Genomic DNA, 13,090 nt, shown 5'->3' on the forward strand with positions numbered 1-13,090 from the left:
GATATTTAAATTAATAAATAAAAAAACTATAATCCAGTGGATGCCAAGTACACTGTTCACCAGTGTAGATTTTGTACCATGGGTGCCTAAGCCAACAAGTGGTGGTGTCAACTGTAATGGCTTAGGCACCCATGGTACAAAACCTATACTGGCGAACAGTGTACTTGGCATCCACTGGATGATAGTTACGGTACATTTTCTATTGCACATCTGAACATTGTAGAAATTATTAGAACGACATTGTGTACTCAGCATTTATAAATGTAAATATCTAGAACAACAACTGTGTGTACTGAGCATTTATTATACATATACCTGAGGAAGCGAGACGGCGAAACGCGCGTCGAGGAGCTAGCGACCACTTCACTAGCTACTGCTATGTGCCTTATTACTACTCTAAAATTATACAGCAAACATTAGGATTAGAATTTTTGTAGATGTGTGCAGGAGCTGATTCTACCACTGAGGAGGATTTCCTCTAGATGTCACTTCAGCCTGCTCTGACCATTAATTTCATATATTATCCAAGAAAGCTGGTTATTATTTATTATTCGTCACTATTATTCTACTAATTATAAGAAATCAGTTAAGGCTACTTTCACACTAGCGTTCGGGGTTCCGCTTGCGAGTTCCGTTTGAAGGCTCTCACAATCGGCCCCGAACGCATCCGTACTGCCCTAATGCATTCTGAGTGGATGCGGATCCGCTCAGAATGCATCAGTCTGGCAGCGTTCAGCCTCCGCTCCGCTCAGTAGGCAGACACCTGAACGCCGCTTGCAGCGTTCGGGTGTCCGCCTGGCCGTGCGGAGGCAAACGGATCCGTCCAGACTTACAATGTAAGTCAATGGGGATGGATCCGTTTGAAGTTGACACAATATGGCTCAATTTTCAAACGGATCCGTCCCCCATTGACTTTCAATGTAAAGTCTGGACGGATCCGTCTGAGCAACTCTCACACTTAGAATTTTTTTCTAAACTATAATGCAGACGGATCCGTTCTGAACGGATCCCATCGTCTGCATTATAGGAGCGGATCCGTCTGTGCAGACACCAGACGGCTCAGCTCTGAACGCAAGTGTGAAAATAGCCTTACTCATTCCTTTGTGGTGTATTTATTATAGAAGCATTGGGCATACCATCAAGGTGTTGCCTGTGTCACCAGTCTTCAGGGCCATCCTAGGGCGTACAGGTGGTTATCAGAGCAAAGGGTAAGCATTAGGGAAAGGTCTCAAATCGATTGCTATAACCCTACCTGAAGAACAGTCCCCTCCAGAACCTTGGAGGATTCAGGACCACCATGTCCCTACCGCATCTATTATTATTTGTTTAGTTGTTTTTGTGGGGTTGTTTTAAAAAAATTGTATAAAGGCTACGTTTTAGAATTGGTGGTACTCTGTGAACACATTACAAATGCCATCAGTTGGCATATGTTTCCCTGATCCGGCAGGCCGTTCCGGCGACAGAACTGCTTGCCGGATCACTCTGCCGCAAGTGTGAAAGTAGTCTAAGCTATAGTTCCAATGAAAGTGATGTCACTAGCCTAGGAAGTGGCTGCAGCTCTCACTGGAGCAACACAGTCTCTTCAAACCGCCGATCAGGGGAGGTGCATGGAGTTGAACCCCCACCAATCAGATATGGATGACCTACAGTCATGTGAAAAAATTAGGACACCCTTTGAAAGCATGTGGTTTTTTGTAACATTTTTAATAAAAGGTTATTTCATCTCCGTTTCAACAATACAGAGAGATTAAAGTAATCCGACTAAACAAAGAAAACTGAAGAAAAGTCTTTTCAAGATCTTCTGTAAATGTCATTCTACAAAAATGCCTATTCTAACTGAGGAAAAAGATAGGACACCCTTGCCCCTAATAGCGAGTGTTACCTCCTTTGGCTGAAATAACTGCAGTGAGACGGTTCTTGTAGCCATCTACCAGTCTTCGACATCGGTCTGAGGAAATTTTACCCCACTCCTCAATGCAGAACTTTTTCAGCTGTGAGATGTTTGAGGGGTTTCTTGCACGTACAGCCCTTTTCAAGTCACCCCACAGCATCTCAATGGGATTCAAATCTGGACTTTGACTTGGCCATTCCAGGACTCTCCATTTCTTCTTTTTCAGCCAATCTTTGGTTGATTTACTAGTATGTTTTGGGTCATTGTCATGTTGCATGGTCCAGTTCCGCTTCAGCTTTAATTTTCTAACTGATGGTCTCACATGTTCTTCAAGCACCTTCTGATACACAGTAGAATTCATCGTGGATTCTATGATGGTGAGCTGACCAGGTCCTGCTGCAGCAAAGCAGCCCCAAACCATGACACTTCCACCTCCATGCTTCACAGTTGGTATGAGGTTCTTTTCTTGGAATGCTGTGTTTGGTTTACGCCAAACATGTCCTCTGCTGTTGTGTCCAAATAATTCAATTTTGGACTCATCTGTCCAAAGAACATTATTCCAGAAGTCCTGGTCTTTGTCAACTTTATCTTTGGCAAATGTCAGTCTGGCCTCGATGTTTCTCTTGGAAAGCAAAGGTTTCCTCCTTGCACACCTCCCATGCAAGTTAAACTTGTACAGTCTCTTTCTGATTGTAGAGGCATGTACTTCTACATCAACAGTAGCCAGAGCCTGCTGTAGTTCTCGAGATGACACTTTAGGGTTTTTGGAGACCTCTTTTAGCATCTTGCGGTCTGCTCTTGGGGTGAACTTGCTGGGGCGACCAGTCCTGGGCATGTTGGCAGTTGTTTTGAAAGCCCTCCACTTGTAGACTATCTTCCGGACAGTGGAATGGCTGATTTCAAAATCTTTTGAGATCTTTTTAAATCCCTTCCCAGACTCATAGGCTGCTACAATCTTTTTTCTGAAGTCCTCTGACAGCTCTTTTGCTCTCACCATGGTGCTCACTCTCACTTCAACAGTCAGGAGCACACCAAACTAAATGTCTGAGGTTTAAATAGGGCAAGCCTCATTCAACATGCAGAGTAACGATCTACTAATTATGTGCACCTGGTGTGATATACCTGTGTGAGATCTGAGCCAATTTAAGAGGGAATACATGTGAGGGTGTCCTATCTTTTTCCTCAGTTAGAATAGGCATTTTTGTAGAATGACATTTACAGAAGATCTTGAAAAGACTTTTCTTCAGTTTTCTTTGTTTAGTTGGATTACTTTAATCTCTCTGTATTGTTGAAACGGAGATGAAATAACCTTTTATTAAAAATGTTACAAAAAACCACATGCTTTCAAAGGGTGTCCTAATTTTTTCACATGACTGTATACTGAGCATGGGCATCAATATTAAACTCCACGTAAACCTCTTTAAATGCAAGTGCAGAGGTATTAAAGTGGTATAAAAAAAAGTGTTGTAATGGGCTGTAGAAATAATAGAGGTTATACTCCCCTCCCGATCCCTGTCACTGCTGTTTGACGGAGGCGGGTCATTGGTGATTGGCTGAGCGGCATTTCCAGCTAAGCAGCCCAAATGAGCCTGTAGTTCAGCGCAAAAGGCAGTATTATGGAATGGTACAGCCCCTGTGCACTGCAGTACACTGTTCTGCTGTGTGCGTGACGCCCTGCAATGGTTGTGTTTGGTATTGCAGCCCAGGTCCATTCACTTGAATGGGACTAAGCTGCGCCTAATATCCAAAGGGGAGAATAGAAATGGATCACACATCCACATGCTGTGCTTTGATCTAATCACTGCTTCTCAGCGCAATATATAGTATACCGCCCCCTATACTGCATGCTATACATGAGGCATTCGTATACAATTTGATCAAAAAGCACAGGCCCACTCACCACGCCAAGGTTGCCTCTTTAAGTGGGTACCTACTCTAACTTTGGTGCGGCGACCACCGACACCAGTTCCTGAGAACATAGGATAAGGTGAGCGTTGACCGCTGTTCACATGGTGCTGTACAGCGTGGAGGACATTGTTGCTGTCGTGCTGTGCTGGTGGGGCCCAGTGCTGGGCTTGGCACTGTCAGGCAGCAGGGGTGCTGCTTCGCTGCTGGGTCCCACTGCCTGCTGGGGCAGTGCCGTGGTGTTATGCTTCTTGATCAAGTTGTATACGAATGCCTCATGTATAGCATGCAGCATAGAGGGCGGTATATATATTGCGCTGAGAAGCAGTTATTAGATCAAAGCATAGCATGGGGATGTGCGTTCCAGTTCTGTTCTCTCCCTTGGATATCTAAGGCTATGTTCACATCTGCGTTTTTTGCTGAATCTGTAATTAATCAGCAAAAACGCTTGCGAGTCATGACGGAACAGTCTTGCTCGGCACCACATTGTGGACAGAAAAACTCTCTTGCAGCGTTATTCTGTCCTGCGAGGGGAACGGAATGCATTCTAGTGTGTTCCGTTTCGTTCAGTTTTGTCCCCGTTGACAATGAATGGGGACAAACGGCAGCGTTTTTTCTTGCTATTGAGATCCTATGACTGATCTCAATAGTGGAAAGGAAAAGCGCAGATGTAAAAGTAGCCCAAGCTGCGCCTAAGCCATATTTCCAATGAAAGTGATGTTACTAGCCTAAGAAGTGGCCGCAGCGCTCACTGCCAGCTATTAGAGGGGTTGCCCAATCTCGGTCTTTCATAGACAAAATAGTAATAACCGAAGTCAGCATTTGGAGTGGCCAAAATTACAGAAACATCCAAGCGACCTCCAATATTAGAGATGACGTCAACCGAAGTGAATAGGAGCTACACAAACAGCATCGAACAGCGAGCTAACACAGGATTTATGGAAACCGCGTAACTTCCTGCGCTACTCTCTCTGTGTAGCGCCTAATCATGGCCGTCGCTGACTGTGCTTATTCCCATCTTGGCCACAAAAGACATAGATAAGACGACCGCTTTACTGGTTGAGGGGGTGTTCCCTCAGCAATAAATGGATGTTGATCAGGAAAAACTGTCAAGATCAACCAATGGCAGTGTTAAAGAAGCTTACGGCCACTCAGCAATGATGAATGGCCGTACAGAGTCCACCAGAATGGGAGCTGCTGGTAAGGAGTAGCTGTATATTCTGTTTCATAAAGCAGGACTGGTCCCTTTAAGAAGTTAATACACTATAATAGGGAATCCGGATAGGGGGGTCCAACAATCTGCACTGAACACCATGTACAAAAAGACTGTATCACGTAGTGAGGCGATAGACATACCGGACTGGCAAAGGCTCACCTGCTTTTCTTTTGTATCTTTTGATGATGAAATAAGACACGATATATAAAATGGCGAACAAAAGAAAGCAAATCTACAAAGTAAAGAAAAAAAAAAACAATTGTTTAAAAGGCACATAAAAAACACCAATATCAAACAAGTGAAACACTGCAAATTATGATCGATAGAAAGTAAGAGAATTCCTTCCAATTGGGCTACTTTCACATATGCGTTTTGGTTTCGGGTTTTGAGATCTGGCAGAGGATCTAAAAACCTGACCCAAACGCTTCCGTTTTGATTACACATCAGTATCAGGAACAAACCAGATCGGTCACTAAAGACATTTAAAGTCAATGGGCGACGGATCCAGTTTTTTAGGTTCCTAAAAAAAATCTGATCCGTCACCATTGACTTTCATTATTTTTAGCGACGGATCTGGTTTGTTCAGTTTCGATGACTGGACACAAAACCGCAGCATGCAGCGGTTTCGCGTCCAGTCACATAGCGCAATGTTAACGGAAAGGCATCCTGAACGGATCTCTTTCCATTCAGATCCTCTGCCCGGATTTCAAAACCGGAATGCTAAAACGCATATGTGAAAGTAGCCGTAAAAATGGGACCAGACACGTGCTAGACTATTACATGTTCTTTATTACTGGTAAAAAATAATTAAAACATTATAAAAAAAATAAGGATTCTAAGGATATGGCCACGCAGGGTGGATTCTCCACAGCAGATGTTGCAGCAGGTCCGGCAGGGATTTCACCCAGTGTATCGCAAAGCATAAATTGACTTCCTGTGCTTTTAAAATCCTCCCCACGGGTCAATTTCTGCTGCAGATTTCTTACAATGTGGATGAGATTTGTATAAAAGCTGTAAAACGCTGCAGATTTGTTGCAACCAAATCTGCTGTGGGAAACCAACAGCGTTTCGGCCCCGTGTGGATGCAAACTTTGATTCCAACTAACCTAATGCTTAGATTTCAACGCCATGGGGAAAAAAACCATGCTACAATACAGATTAGACTATAATACTATAGCCGCAATCATACAATGCACCACTAGAGGGCACCATGAATGAGGCTACAGCTAGACTACACTACAGAGCATTCCTGCCATACATTGAGTTCTTATCTTACGGCATCTTCTAAAAGAGACAAGAAATTAGGCCATTACAGCAACTACTGTTTCTCACCTACTTCCAGACTGCAAATCTGTGCACGGATATGGGGCAAGCAAAGAATTAGCGCAAAACCAGCCAGATGCATCAAGAAAACAGGCGACAAACTCGAAGGGTATATTCTTATGATGCAAAATACACATTTTTTTCCACTCGAATTTTTGTGTGGAATACAGTGTAACACAGTACCAGCAGGGTTAATGAGATTTTCGAAATCTGATGTATGTGGTGCGCTTTTTACTTATATACGGAAATTGACTTGCATGTGGATTCTGAAATCTCCAGCATATCAACTGTTTGTGCAGATTTGACCTTTACAATGCCGAGCGCAAGCTCAGGGCAAATCCTCGTCAAAATCAACTAGTAACACCTGTGGATTTTGGTGCGGATTTGGTACGAAAACACTGAAATCTGCACAAAATCCAAGGGAACAATCTGCATAAACTACACTGCAGTGTGCAGGCAGCCTAACAGCTCCGTATTTTGTGGATCTCTGTAAAGGGACTGTCCAACTTCATAGAGGTTTTTTATTCCCCCCACTACCCAGCAGGGCCTGTGAAAGGAAGCACACTTACCTGCTCCCTGACGCTTTGCACCGGGTCAGTGGGTCCACTGCACTTCCATCCCTGCATATAAACTTCCGGCATGGAAGAGGTGATGTGTCCCCAAGTGGCACATGACCCAATGTAGGACCCGCTGAGTAGGGGTGGTGTATGTAATCAAAACTATATGAAGTTTGACAACTCCTTTAAACAGTTGTCTGAGATTCTGATATTGATGGCCTGTCCTCAGGATAGATTATTACTATCACGGGGGTCCAGCTCCTGGCACTCTGCCGCTACGGTGGAACTCCTGTGAGGACTGCAGCCCCTTCCTAAGCCATTGGATGTCCCGTCCATAGTCCACATGTCCTAGGCACAGCTCAGTCCAAGTCAAGTCAATGGGGCTGTGCTACAACACCCATGGACAGTGCTGTGCTCGGTAAGCTACGAGGAGGCATCTGCAAACAGTTGATCATGGGGGTGCCGGGTGTGAGACCCCGTCAATATGGTTTTGAAGACCTATTAAACATCTGGAAAACCCTCTTTAAGCATCCTAAATCAATTGCAATTTACCATTGTGACCATCTCAAAAATGCCTCCCACTTCTCGTGTCACGTAACGTGGCCCCTTCACAGGGAAATACAGACTTTGCAGAACTTTACCCTACCTACAAGTCTCCTTCCTCTATACCAATGACAGAAGAGGTGATTCATTCATCTGCCATTATTAATAAGAAATTATTAATCCCCTAGGTCCCCGGGGTAAGGAGTAAAGAGGCGATCGGACCGCCGCCATCACTGTCCTTTATAATAATGGGATATTAAAAGCCAGGATAGAGAAGGTGAAGCTCGTCACGCTAATGAGAAGATCAGGCCGTAAATCCAGAAGCCGGGCATCCGTTCAGGTTATCAATTAACACATGAAATATCTGCATAAGAGAAGAGTGAATCCCTGTTAAAAGCCAATTAAAGCGTTTACAGATCACACAGAAATATTTTCTGCTGCGAAGAACAAGCGGAGATTGATTTGATGGAAGCGAGTGAAGGATTGGCACCGCGACATAATAATGTGGTTTTACTCACCAGCGTGACGGCACTTTGCTGGCGACAGCTGTCAGGATATTGCCCCGTAATAGAGCTACGGAGATGGGTGACATGAATTCCCAAAGACCGGGCTTCTGACAAGTTCTACAAGCTCCATCAATTTCCAATCCTATAACAAGCTGGCCTTGTTTAATTACTCTGAGAGAAGAGGAAGATACCAGGGAACAAAGCAAGGAGCGCGGAGAATGAATTACCAATGAATACCAAATTAATGTCAGAGCAAACTTATGGTCTTCCAGAATCAATGGGCTGTTCGTGTAATACGAGGACATGCCAGGTCCTCCAGAATGACATGTACGTTCTGGGTGCTCCGGAATGGAGAACTTCCCCTTTACAGCTCACTAATACGGTATTTCAAAATAGATTTTCTGAACTAGACAGCCCCTTAAATGTTCAGGTAAAATTGTCAAAGGGGTTGTCCACTTTCAGGAGGAAACACTTGGAGTCGACCTGGAATAAAGACCTGACAGATCCATCAACCCCTTCAAAGAGTTAAAGGGGTTGTCCTGGTTCAGGGCATTTCCTTGCTCTGATGCTCGCCCTTTCCCTGCGATGCAGCGCAAGGTCTGTTTGTTTACTACCGGTGACGCACCGGACTTCTGCTTACTGTGCTAGGTGGAGACTCCTGCCGAGCAGTGAGCCCAGTGGTGTCACCAGCACAGATAAGTGGTTTATAGTGCCACCATAGGCGGGTGCTATGCTACTTTCCATACTTTAGCTGTGTCAATCGTACTTTTTACTTTCAGTTTGTGCTAGCCATCTAATAAACCTCATCTCTAAATTACTAAAAGGTCATAAACACTTGTTTAAGCCACATATATATCAGTAAAATAAGAATTGAGCTTAAGGGGGTTCTGCAGTTCTTTTAAACTGATGATCTATCCTCTGAATAGATCATCAGCATCTGATCGGCGGGGGTCTGACACCAGGGACCCCTGCCGACCACCTGTTTGAGAAGGCAGTGGCACTGGCAGTAGCGCCGCGACCTTCTCGCTGGTTACAGCAGGCCCAGTGACGTCACGACTAGTATCACTGGCCTGGGCGCGGCTAAGCGCCATTCAAATGAACAGAGCTTAGCCCCGCCCAGACCAGTGATACTAGTCGCAACGTCACTGGGCCTGAGGGAAACCGAGAGAAGGCCTCCTGGAGCGCCACTGCCTTCTCAAACAGCCGATTGGCGGGGATCCTGGGTGTCGGATCCCCGTCGATCAAATGCTGATGATCTATCCAGAGGATAGATCATTAGTTTAAAAGAACTGCAGAACCCCTTTAACCTGTTTACGGACACAGGGCGTACAGGTACGCCCCGATGTCCTGGTACTTAAGGACACAGGGCGTACCTGTACGCCCTGTGTATCTCCGATCACCGCCGCACGGCGGAACCCGGTGCCTGCTCAAATCATTGAGCAGGCACCTTGGCTAAATGCGAGGGGGGGGTCCCCGACCTGCGGTTTTTACATGCGGAGGGGGTTGCGGGCGGCTGTGCCATTGGGTCCCAGTGGCGCTGTAGGGGGGACCCGATGGTATGGAAGGCAGCACGATGCCTTCCTGAGGCATCGGTGCTGTCTTTCTGTGACGAGCCTGTGAGATCCAGCCCCCTGGATCTCACAGGCCGGAAGCTGTATGAGTAATACACACAGTATTACTCATACAGCCAATGCATTCCAATACAGAAGTATTGGAATGCATTGTAAAAGGGATTAGACCCCCAAAAGTTGAAGTCCCAAAGTGGGACAAAAAAAAAAAAAGTTCCCCCCCCCCCCCCCCCCAAAAAATTTAAAGTTTCAAGTAAAAATAAACCAAAATGTAATTTTCCCCAAATAAAGTAAAAAAAAAAAAAAAAAAGTTGACATATTAGGTAACGCCGCGACTGTGCTAAATAAACAATTTATTTGTCGCCGTACATCACAAAAAGTACAACAGTAAGGATCAAAAAGGCGTATGCCCACCAAAATAGTACCAATCTAACAGTCACCTCATCCCGCAAAAAATATGAGACAACCGCCCAAAAAATAAATATTAGGTATCGCCGCGTCCGTATCAAACGGATCTATAAAAATATCACATGATCTAACCCCTCAGGTGAATGAAAAAATGGTGTAAAAAAAGCCACAAAAAGTGTAATAGCAAGCGATTAAAAAGTCATATGCACGCCAAAATAGTGTCAATCAAACCTTCATCTCATCCCGCACAAATTGAGACCCTACCTAAGATATTCACCCAAAAACTTCAAAAACTATGGCTCTCAGACTATGGAGACACTAAAACATGATTTTTTGGTTTCAAAAATTAAAATCATTGTGTAAAACTTACATTAATAAAAATTGTATACATATTAGGTATCGCCGCATCCGTGACAACCTGCTCTATAAAAACACCACATGATCTAACCTGTCAGATGAATGTTGTAAATAACAAAAAATAAAAACGGTGCCAAAACAGGTATTTCTTGTTACCTTGCCTCACAAAAAGTGTAATATAGAGCAACCAAAAATCATATGTACCCTAATATAGTACCAACAAAACTTCCACCTTATCCCATAGTTTCTAAAATGGGGCCACTTTTTTGGAGTTTCTACTAGGGATCGACCGATTATCGGATTTACCGATATCGGCCGATATTCAGGATTTTGAACACTATCGGCATTTATTTTGCCGATATTCCGATAGCGTATGGGGAACACAGATCGCGCTGCTGACAGCGCTCTCCGTGTTCCCCTTAGCAGCACAGGGGAGAAGGAAGCAGTGTCTCCTCCCCCTGTGCTGCTGCTGCCGCTGCCGCCAATGAATGGACAGGGGACAAGAGGAGGGGAGGGGCTGTGGCCACTGCGCCACCAATGAAGCTTAATCTCTCATTTATTCATATACAGGAGGCGGGAGCTGCAGTATCACATAGCCGGCTCCCGGCCTCTATGAGCTGTAGCTGCGATCTGCGGTAGTTAACCCCTCAGGTGCCGCGGATCGCAGCTACTGCTCATAGAGGTCGGGAGCCGGCTATGTGATACTGCAGCCAGCTCCCGCCTCCTGTATATGAATAAATGAGAGAATAAGCTTCATTGGTGGCGCAGATCCCCCCCCCCAACCCCAGTATTAGACATTGGTGGCGCAGTGCGCCCCCCCTCCCCCCCAGTATTAAGCATTGGTGGCGCAGTGCGCCTTCCCCCCCCCAAGCCCCCCCAGTATTAAGCATTGGTGGCGCAGTGCGCCCCCCACCCCAGTATTAAAAACATTGGTGGCGCAGTGCGCCCCCCCCCCCCTCCCCTCTCCCCTGCTCCTCCGATCGGAGCCCCAGCAGTGTAATGCTGGGGCTCCGATCGGTTACCATGGCAGCCAGGGCGCTATTGAAGCCCTGGCTGCCATGGTAAGCTCCATGCTGCTCTGTGCACAAAGCACAGAGCAGCAGGGACAGTGTGAGCTCCTATTCACCCTGATAGATCTCTATCAGGGTGAATAGGACAAGGGTTCTAGTCCCTAAGGGGGCTAAAAGTTAGTTAAAAAAAATAAAATAAAAAGTTACAAAAATAAAAATAAAAAGTATAAATAAAAAAGAAAGATTTACAAAAAAAAAAAAAAAATACACATTAACAATAAACATTCATTTTCAGCAGATTTGTGGGAATTTTTTTAATTTTTTTTCAAAAATAAAAATTCCCAGAATATCGGTATAAATTATCGGCTATCGGCCTGAAAGTTCACAAATTATCGGTATCGGCCCTAAAAAAATCAATATCGGTCGATCCCTAGTTTCTACTCTTCAAATGGGACATGGTCTCAAAAAAAAAAAAACAATCCAGCAAAGTCTGCCTTCCAAAAACCGTATGGCGTTCCTTTCCTTCTGCGCCCTGCCGTGTGCCCGTACAGAAGTTTACGACCACATATGGGGTGTTTCTGTAAACTACAGAATCAGGGCCATAAATAATGAGTTTAGTTTGGCTGTTAACCCTTACTTTGTAACTGGAAAAAATATATTAAAATTGAAAATCTGCCAAAAAAAGTAAAATTTTGAAATTGTATCTCCATTTTCCATTACGGTAATTCTTGTAGAACACCTAAAGGGTTAACAACGTTTGTAAAATCAGTTTTGAATATCTTGAGGGGTGTAGTTTATAGAATGGGGTCATTTTTGGGTGGTTTCTATTATGTAAGTTTCACAAAGTGATTTCAGACCTGAACTGGTCCTTAAAAAGTTGGTTTTTGAACATTTCTGAGAAATTTCAAGATTTACTTCTAAACTTCTAAGCCTTGTAACGTCCCCCAAAAATAAAATGTCATTCCCAAAATGATCCAAAACATGAAGTAGGCATATGGGGAATGTAAAGTAATAACTATTTTTGTAGGTATTACTATGTATTATAGAAGTAGAGAAATTGAAACTTGGAAATTTGCAAATTTGGTATTTTTTTATAAATAAAAATGATTTTTTTTTTACTCCATTTTACCAGTGTCATGAAGTACAATATGTGACGAAAAAACAATCTCAGAATGGCCTGGATAAGTAAAAGCGTTTTAAATTTATCACCACTTAAAGTGACACTGGTCAGATTTGCAAAAAATGGCCTGGTCCTTAAGGTGAAATAAGGCTGTGTCGTTAAGGAGTGTTTAGGAGATCAGAGATAAGGAGCCGTCAGCTGAGCTGCCTGATGGAACAGATTGAAAATTCAGATCCTGCTACTAGACAAACTCAAGGCTGCATAAAGACAGTGGTTCATAATTATTAATAAAGACAAATTTTTTTAAAAAAATTAGCTCAAAATGAGTACAATGCAATAACAAAAAAATTGCCACCAAAGTTGTACATAGCCTTTAAAATCTATAGGCCACAGACTATAGAAGCAAAGTAAGATGAAGTATTTGTTGCATGGCATGAAGTTTTAAAGCCCAGGTGGTATAAACTATAGGGATTTTGTACAGGGGAACTGCAGGCACAAAATCCACAGAATTTATAACAGCCACAAATTTCAAACAGATATTAAACCTCCTTTACCAATAAAGTTACATTTTAGATGCTTAGTTTATATAGAAATGCGCATCTTCATTTTCAGTTACTGCATCATGTGACTTCGATAGGACTAAGCATTATGTCCTTATGTTTACTGTGTGTTAGCCAGGAACCCAG

General features: G+C 43.8%; 1 protein-coding gene across 1 annotated transcript in view; it reads right to left on the minus strand.

Moving 5' to 3' along the window:
* Positions 1–13,090, minus strand: part of LMBR1 (limb development membrane protein 1) — a 145,946-nt gene that overhangs the window by 110,865 nt on the left and 21,991 nt on the right. The window contains exon 2 of the mRNA XM_044292685.1: positions 5,172–5,244. Coding sequence (XP_044148620.1) covers positions 5,172–5,244 — 73 coding nt within the window. The remainder of the gene's footprint in view (positions 1–5,171; positions 5,245–13,090) is intronic.

This window comes from Bufo gargarizans, chromosome 5, assembly GCF_014858855.1.
Source record: "Bufo gargarizans isolate SCDJY-AF-19 chromosome 5, ASM1485885v1, whole genome shotgun sequence".
NCBI classification, from domain to species: Eukaryota; Metazoa; Chordata; class Amphibia; order Anura; family Bufonidae; genus Bufo; species Bufo gargarizans.